General features: G+C 33.2%; 1 protein-coding gene across 1 annotated transcript; it reads left to right on the top strand.

The window, feature by feature from the left end:
• The first annotated feature begins 526 nt into the window (after positions 1–526).
• LOC139506602 (2'-5'-oligoadenylate synthase 1A-like) lies at positions 527–7859 on the top strand. The gene is made up of 6 exons (XM_071295492.1): positions 527–538; positions 1535–1726; positions 4445–4709; positions 6024–6193; positions 6728–6906; positions 7452–7859. Exons 1-6 carry the CDS (start codon positions 527–529, stop codon positions 7612–7614), a joined length of 981 nt encoding a protein of 326 aa, XP_071151593.1. The 3' UTR covers positions 7615–7859.
• The last annotated feature ends 1975 nt before the right edge of the window (positions 7860–9834 follow it).

Below are 9834 nucleotides of genomic sequence, written 5' to 3'. Positions count from 1 at the left end.
GTTGAAATCTTAGTTTCTTAATATTTATTAATTAATAAACGGGGAATTTTAGAAATGTATCTTACAAATCATGGCAGAACCAAAGCACTTCAGATAAAATCATAATGAGCTGACGACCCACTCTGGAAGTAACAGCCCACCAGTTACTTTTGATGACCCCTTTGCACAGGCACTCGTCTCAGAAGAAAAAATATTCCTATATACCTATATAGGAATGTTTTTTATGAGACAAGTGCCTGTGCCCCTTCGGGAACTAACAGTCCCGCCAGTTACTATAGCAGTATCTATCCAGTGCTAGAAAAAAAAAATACAATTGTTGCGTCCGAACCGCATACAAAATCGGTAGAGAATATTGTAGTAAGGGATGAATTCCAATGTATTGTCTACGCTGTTACATTGTAACTGAAGAAGTAAGTAACACGTTGTTATATTAGACATGCGTATACAGTTTATCTCTTGATTTCAGGATATTTGTTCCTTGTGTTTGTGTTTTCTTGTTTGTCGATTACGTCGGCAGACCTTTACCATGGGCCCTGAGGTAAATATTTCGTCAAAGTATATGACTTCCATTTAATGGTTTCTCATTGGCTAATGACATAAAAAATTTTCCTTTGTAAAATTTTACCGCGGGAAAAATTAGGAAAACAAATTTTACATTATTAGATATGGAACAGCTTACAACTACTCAAATAAAGACTGGCAGTGAGTAAACCCATTACAACAACAAAAATGATACAAATCACACAAAACACTATATTGTACATTTCACCAGTACACAAATCTATAAAGTTAACTAAAAATAATCAAACTTTTAAAGCAGGCACATGTAAAAACAATTAGCAGTTAAATATTTTAATAACTAAATACTAGAAAATGGGGATGGTTTCAAAAGTCATCTATTAAAATAATTCTTTGCTTTTGATATCAGTTGGTGCAATGATTTACAAACCGACGAATGTAGATGTAAACAATTTTATCGCTGTTTTACGAATGTTTCCTTTGATCTTGATGACTGATAATTTCCTTTCTCAGCGGATTCGAGTGATATAAAACGTAGTCGAGTAATGTAAAAATTATCGCTAGAAACTAAGGGAACACGTGACGTTGTCAAGGAAGTTAACAACATCTTCATAGATAAAATAGCGGTAAACAGATTAGTACTGGTCATCTCAACTCGATTGATTTTCTCAGTTTTGCCATACCGGCTCAATCGAGAAAATCAATCTCGTTGAAATGATCAACGATAGTTTATAAATATCACCACATGGCCTATTATGTGTGGGTTTTTTAAATCACAAAATATAGTATATTGACATTACTATTTTTGTCTTCAAACGTTTCCCTCCGATTGGCTGTTTCGTTTATTACATTTAATCACATTCAGTAACTGCATATAAAAAAGATACTGACTCCTGAATATTGACACGTCTGACCTTTTGTTGCTGCCTTTATAACTGTGTAAACATTATATAGAACAACGAAAGATGTCTTTTTATATTTATATTCTAATTAATTACTATATCATTCATTGAAGACGGCAGATTCTCATAAAGTAGATAAAGATGACTTTGTTGGGAGACATCATGGAGAATCTTTGTCAAAGTTTATAACACGAGTTTTACAACCAAATACGGAGTACCTGGACAAATGTGGGAGGACCATAAACAAAGTGGCTGAGTTGATGAGAAGTAAGCTGGTACCCCACAAAGTAGCCGCCACAATCAAGGTAGGCATGGACTATAAATAGCGTTACATTTTTTCTTGATTTTATTTGAATAACAGAATTGTCTTAAAGAGGGGCGAAAGATACCAGACGGACATTCATACTCCAAATTCGAAAATAAACTGACAACGCCATAGATAATAAAGAAAGTAAAAACCAGACAAACAGTAGTACATGAACACAACATAGAAAACTAAAAAACTAAGCAACACGTACCCCACAAAAATCTGGGGATGACTAAGGTGCTCCGGAAGAGTAAGCAAATCCTGCTATACATGTGGCACCTGCTGTGTTGCTCATACTTGAACAAACCCGTTAACAAATCTGATTCAGAAGGTCACGTTCGTTATAATCCTGGTACTTTTGATAACTTTTTACACCACTGGGTCGATGCCACTGCTGGTGGACGTTTCGTCCCCGAGGGTATCACCAGCCCAGTAGTCAGCACTTTGGTGTTGACATGAATATCAATTATATGGTAATTTTTATAAATTTTCTGTTTACAAAACTTTGAATTTTTCGAAAAACTAAGGATTTTCTTACCCCAGGAGTAGATTACCTTAGCCATATTTGGCACAACTTTTAGGAATTTTTGATCCTCAATGCTCTTCAACTTTGTATTTATTTGGCTTTTAACTATTTTGATCTGAGCGTCACTGATGAGTCTTATGTAGACGAAACGCGCGTCTGGCGTATAAAATTATAATCCTTGTACTTTTGATAACTTTTTTTCGTAAAAAGTGGACGGTATTGTAGGTACGTCGTTAGAAACATTCGCCATAACGGTCAACAAACTCGTGATAGCGTCCGTAATTTTTACGAATGGATGATTCCAACTTCACCATTTGGAACTCTCAATAGCTTCCTTGTAAGCAGCACCAATGTATCAACGAAATCATGATAGGAAATACAAGTCGGGGGATTATCGTATCTATTGGGAGATATATACTCCGTATGCAGGTGCTGCTGGAATGTTGCTACATAACACGAAATGCTCATAATTAGGACACTTAAATCATCTCTTTGGTCGTAAAGTTATGTTTTCAACCAATCCTCATTGTGAATTCTAGATGTTAGTCAAGATGGAAGACGGACTTAACTGTATTTGTTGTATCCTTTTCTTGCATCCAAAAGATGTCTTTTGGTTATGCTATTTTTTCCGATCGGTCACTGCTCATCATTGTATACCCTACATACATTTCTATTAAATATAATTATATTGTTGAAATAAACTGGGTACAAAGAAAGTAACAGTAATAAGGAAGAATATGATTATATCAAAGTATGAATGATTTCACGACATCATAATTATTTTGAATAATATATCGCTGGCTTTGAAATATTTTACTTTGAGCTATCATGATGAAGGTAAATCCAATAAAGCGCTTCGGACGCATTAACTGTATCATGTGTTGTTTCCAGTTTTTACACCACTGGGTCGATACCTCTGCTTTGGTGGACTATCAGTCTCCAAGAATATAATCAGCTCCAAAGTCAGAACTTCGGTACTGACATTATTTATAATAAAGCTTTCTACATTTGCCCGATTATAAATTTGGAAATTATAAGGCAAAGTTGGCATTAGAACGATTTGCTATTATATAAGGTCATTTTTGATTATATATCTCTTCAACTGTTTCGGTTTTATATATCCTAGACTTTCTACTGTTCGGTTTTGAGCTTTCCTGATAAAGATTAATTCAGAAAAGCGCTTCGGACACATTACAGAATTATCATTTTAGTTCAAAGAATGTGGAGAGAGCTTTTATGAATGACCAGAGAGATGATATGAATGCTAAGAAATTTAGAATTAATGCTAAATAAAGGCAACAGTAGTATACTGCTGTTCAAAACTCATAAATCCATGGACAAAAAACAAAATCGGGGTATTAAACTAAAGCTGAGGGAAACGCATAAAATATAAGAGGAGAACAACGACACAACATTAAAATGTAACACACACAGAAACGGACTAAGCATTAGACAAAATCCTATGAGGATAACAAATATAACATCAAAACCAAATACATAAAAGAGATGACATGATTGCTAAAATATAAATGAAATGCATGATTGTGAAAGTGTTTGTATTAGTACTGAGAGAGGTTGACGAGAAAGGTAATAAATGTGCCAAATCAGGTAGTTTAAATGCTAAAGAAGATGACCTGGAAACTGATAAATATGGCATGAATTCAAAAACAGATGGCATGGCTGTGGACAAATGTCATATTAACAGAGATAGCACGAATATTATGAAATGTAGTTTGGATGATTAATAAAGGCAACAGTAATATTACGCTGGATAAAAGTCATAAATCGAATAAACAAAAATAAATCCGGGTTACAAACTTAAACCGAGGGAAACACATCAGCTATAAGAGAAAACAACCGACCAACAAAAGCACTAAGCTGCAACAAAAACAAACGCCAACATACATGTACATAGAAACTGACTATTTGATAACAATGACATATCCCTGGCTTGGTACAATTGCTTTTTTAGAAATAATGTTGGGTTGAATAGGGTTTTATGAATTTTGCTAAACGATGGCACATAGTTGCTAAGAGATTTGAAAATATTATGCAATTAACAGAATTTGATCGCATGACAGATGTTTAATGACATGACAGAAAAAATCACCTGGTGTGATAAGTTATCACCATTCTACTATTACACTTTGAAATAATGTACAAAATTATGTTTACTGTATATTTCAACAGGGCGGATCCCTTGGAAAGGGTACCGCAGTAAAACAGATGGCCGACGCAGACCTACTTTTTCCATTAGGAGGTATTGGTTCTGTAAAAGAACTTAGCGTAAAATTACCAGAAATCCTCAAAACATTACAATCAGCTTTAGACCGTTCAGAACACAAAATAACTTCTATAAAGAAAACTCCATTTACAATACAGTTTCTGATTTCAATAGATGGAGTTTTACAAGATGTTGATCTCCTGCCAATAGTAGATCTGGGAATACAACATCGTAAGTTCTCCAAAATAGTAGATCTGGGAATACAGCATCGTAAGTTCTCCAAAATAGTAGATCTGGGAATACAGCATCGTAAGTTCTCCAAAATAGTAGATCTGGGAATACAGCATCGTAAGTTCTCCAAAATAGTAGATCTGGGAATACAACATCGTAAGTTCTCCAAAATAGTAGATCTGGGAATACAGCATCGTAAGTTCTCCAAAATAGTAGATCTGGGAATACAGCATCGTAAGTTCTCCAAAATAGTAGATCTGGGAATACAACATCGTAAGTTCTCCAAAATAGTAGATCTGGGAATACAGCATCGTAAGTTCTCCAAAATAGTAGATCTGGGAATACAACATCGTAAGTTCTCCAAAATAGTAGATCTTGGAATACAGCATCGTAAGTTCTCCAAAATAGTAGATCTGGGAATACAGCATCGTAAGTTCTCCAAAATAGTAGATTTAGTGCTAGGATTGAAAGTTCTTTCCAAAAGTAGAATTAAAAATATAACATCTTTAGTTCTTCAAAACGCAGATCTAGTTATTACTGCATTGGAAGTTCTTCCAATTGTCGATCTAAAATACAGCAGCGTAAGTTTTTTGAAGGGGCTTTAAATTCCTTGATGGTCAGTTAGACCATTTTACTTGCCGTTTTCAATTACAACAATCGGAGGGAACTCATCACTTATTATAGCTATACAGATGAACTATCTACTTCATTTTAATAACATGTTATTGCTGGTGATACATTTGATCTAAACCAAAATAAACGATTGTAGAATATATATTATATACAATTACTTGGAGACACTTTGTCCCTGTACGAAACTATTTGACTTGGACGAATATCGTTTTTTAAACTAATTATGATCCGCATGACCCTTTTGAATGAATCGTACTATTATTCATTGCTATGTATAGACCTGATAGTAGAAATCAGATTGGTTTTTGATATCTAAAAACAGGTTTCTGTTTTCACGAGATGTTTACATCGTGCTTTGGTGAGCACTTTTAGTATACAACATGTAGTTAATATAAACGTCAGCAACAACTTAGGGGGTTATGTTTCAATTGAATGAAAGGGCACCGCATATTTGTCTGTTTTTTTTTGTTTTTTGACTAAAATGTTGTATCCCGGACAAATTAATTTTGTAACATTTTCAAAAATGGATGTAGTAGTTGATCCAAGGTATCTACAAGGCCAGATTAGCGGAGATAAATGTGAAATCAAAAAGTTATGAAATCAAATCATGTTTATCCTACTATCAATATTATTTTGATGTCAAATAACTTTATTCTGAAATTATCATTTGTTTCCTCAAAGCCACAAAGGAGAATCTGAAAACAATATACACAGAAATGAAAAAGAACGAAAATCTGCGAGATTACTATATGAAATGTTTGTCCTTTCTGCAAGTGAACTTTGTCAAACAACAGCCACCAAAAGTCAAATCTGTCATACGATTGCTTAAATACTGGATCAAAACAAAACAGGTAAATTCTGAAATATAAAACTGTTAGTATTATTGTTTTATTCTAATAATCTTTGAATGAAACCAGACTCTATATAGTTCAACATACCATTTTAAAAGATATATATTGTCTTAATCATATGATAAACACTAATTCACCATGGATCTAGGTTATTTGGAGTTTTGGAAATAACACCCAACACATAAGCAGGCACAAACAACTGATTATATTATTGAAAAAGATATACATTTTATTAAAGACGAACCTATAAATCTAGCCGCTCAGGTGTTTCTAAATCATATATGTTGTTTTGTAAAAAGTGAAAAGTATTTTTCCATTTTAAAAAATAAATTAGATACTTCAAGATTATTTTACCAAATAAATGATTCAGGCTCGGAAGACATTCTGCCTGCTATACAATTGGTTGGTGTTTATTCAACATAACTACTCTTCATTCCTTTTATTCATGTAACATGGAAGCAACCGATATGTTTACAAATAATACATTTAGCAAATTTCTGTTTACATTGCTTTGCTTATAACATATAATTTTAGCACAAACTTAAATCGTACGGAGCGGAACTGTTAGTGATAAAGGCTTATGAGGACCTAGGATCTCCGTCATCTATCAGGGAAGAAGATCTAGCTATCAACGTGTTTGGGAAACTGACAGATCTGAGATCACTCAAAGTATCATGGAATAAATATTTTGATCCAAAGAATTTCAATGTTCCGTAAGTTTTCATTAGTTATCGTGTTAGTAAAAGGTGTATATGTTTTTTGATTGATTATCTATATAAAAATGTTACACATTTGTATTGCAAAGTTTATACTTGGATGCCACTAACAGAGTTCATCCCATCCCTTTTCGGTTTGGTTCGTGTTTAATTTACTGGTAACTGTTTTCGCAGGTCGTGTGGTTGTGTGTTTTTGTCATGTTTTTTATCCTACCTTTATTTCAGTTTTCATCGACTAATGTTTGTTCCACATAATATTTCTATTTGATCCTCTCCAATATATATCTAGAACATAAACTATTTTTACTCCGTTTTTTTAAACGATCGATCATATTTGTCATATTACATATTTCTTGTGGTTTGCCTCGTACAAAAATTCACGGCAAATCTGACTGGGTATACATGTTGTATAAGTTCACAATTTTTGCTTTTATTTAAAAATTTCTTCGAATTTATTCCTCAAGTGTCTTTTGAAAAACATTATTCAACTACAAGTTTACGTAGGAAGTAAAACATAATTTGTCTTCTGGCATGTATTTCAGGTCTGCACCCTATATATTGGACCCTGCCTGTCCTTATCACAATCTGATACGCCAAAAGACAGGTGGGATTGATGATAAATACGTCTATCTTGAAAGAGATGCAAAGAAAATACTCAATGTTTTAAAGGACCAAGATTACAGATCTAAACGTGGTGAACTTTGATCTTTTGATAATGTCATAATTGATGTTCCAAATATAATTTTATGTTGTTTCCCTTACAGTTCATGTTCATATTTTGAAGTTGTCAATACATGGCTTTGTTCAGTTATGTCTTTGTATATTCTATTGTAATACTAAGTATAAAACACCTATTGTCTATAAATAGCTTTATAATGGAGTTATCTGAATGTGTTATGTTTGTTAAAATTTTCATTCAAGTAATAAAACTGGTTACATCTGTTCAGTAAGACAGTTTTTACGTTACCATTTCTGTCAAGCCAATGGCGTTAGTTTCAGTTATATATTATATACCATAATGCGTTTTTAATTCAATATAAAAAAGAAGATGTGGCATGATTGCCAATGAGACAACTGTCCACAAGAGACAAAAATGACACAGAAATTAACAACTATAGGTCACCGTACGGCCTTTAACAATGAGCAAAGCCCATACCGCATAGTCAGCTATAAAAGGGCCCCGATAAGATTCACAGACAGACGTGATCTCTATATAATTTGATTAAATTGTAATGGTTTGTTTTGTTGCCTTCTTCTAGACATACACCCCAAATGAAATCACCTGGGCCAACAATACTTCATAGGTTTTCAAATCACATAAATAGAATAAGAATTAAGATCAATGTAACCAACACAATCTGAGGGAATAACATCAGCTCAAAAGGTGTGAAACTGTTTTTTCGACAGTGTTCGCGATTCCTGATATGCATGCATCAATCGCCATGTGAATCCGCACCTTTAAAATGTATCTTTATATTACCTAAAGATTCAAAACTTTTTATATTTACTTATAGATACATTATCTTTATTGTTCAAATATTTCAACAAACTGACATATATTTAAATTTGGACACAAACATATTTTGTTGTTGTTTCAAACATCTATAAAACCAACGTAAAGAGATACTATTTCAGTACAAGTTATCAATTTGCAACGGGTAACGAAAAAACGGCTTAATATAAAACAAAACTGTTTACGAAAAAACAGATATGACAGATCCGAAACAACGACCATCACTTCATCACAGATCTTTGTTTTTTTAGTATCCACATCTGATTCACGCCACGTCTATTACCGTATAGCGGGTTATTTTCGCGGGGTGAAATTTTTGCTTATTTTCGCGGAAAGAACAAAATCGCCAAAATAAATTATGCCAATTAAAAAGTTTATATACAAAGGTATTGATAAAAGTTTTGAATCCGCCAAAATAATAACCGCCAAATATTTCGTATACATTATTCAATGAAAATCGCGAAATTTTACAACCGCGAAAACAACTTGCTTTACGGTATATGTAGTATCACAAATTAATTTAAGTCCAGTTTCGACTGCTGATATAACTCATGATTATCATTTAGTAAGAGGTTTAGTGGAGCACTAGGAAGACCAAGAAATATAACGCTGTTTGTAAGGTCACTTATGTAAATTTGGTATAAAATGTTCAAGATCAAATTCTTCATCTTTGGTTAACACTCCAAAGGAACATAGACCAGACGTGTGTTTATCCAGGGTATCTTTTTTGTAAGTGTCCAGGGAGATAATGTTGAGTGTCTAACTGAATTCATTTATCAAGAGGTTTATATTATGTGATTTATACACACAAAACGATGTTTTCTTATGCTTTTATATGCAGGGATAACAGCATACTTTTCTGGAAGGTAGGACAGGTAGTTTGCAACACCAGGGTTTTTTAAAGAATATTTTTGACGTTTGTCATAAATGTTAGTGTAAAGTCGTCCATCTGTGTCAATATTGAGGAAGAAATCAAGGTTTGAAGTAGTCCTTCTAGTATCAATAGTATCTTTAATTTGAAGTTCACTGGGATATATGAGATGTAAGGATGGCTAAAAATATATAAACACGATAAGCATTACATTGAGTGTACATCTTTATTCCTGTAAGAAAATATAAAGATTTAAAGTGGAATTGAAAGAGTTTTAAGAAAATGAAAATCTACTGTTTACCTTCATGTACAGGTGACACGTCATGCCAGGTAAGAACACACGTACATTTGTTTTTGTTTCCTATGGATACTGCGTATTTGAGACCTTGGCAAATGCTTTGCATCTCCATTTATTCACATTAATAGTCGAATGTTTGTAAATACATGTGTAACTCCTCATTTACATGTGTAATGTATATAATTTGATAAAAGATCAGTTATTTCATAACAGTAGAAACAATTGAACAAATAGTTTCAAATA

Source organism: Mytilus edulis, unplaced genomic scaffold (assembly GCF_963676685.1).
Source record: "Mytilus edulis unplaced genomic scaffold, xbMytEdul2.2 SCAFFOLD_770, whole genome shotgun sequence".
NCBI classification, from domain to species: domain Eukaryota; kingdom Metazoa; phylum Mollusca; class Bivalvia; order Mytilida; family Mytilidae; genus Mytilus; species Mytilus edulis.
The sequence above is the reverse complement of the archived record's forward strand: the minus strand, read 5'-3'. Positions and strand labels throughout refer to the sequence as shown.

Coding starts and splice junctions, on each gene's coding strand:
- LOC139506602 (XM_071295492.1), top strand. Junction 4,710..6,023: donor AGATCTGGGAATACAACATC/GTAAGTTCTCCA, acceptor GTTTCCTCAAAG/CCACAAAGGAGAATCTGAAA. Junction 6,907..7,451: donor CCAAAGAATTTCAATGTTCC/GTAAGTTTTCAT, acceptor CATGTATTTCAG/GTCTGCACCCTATATATTGG.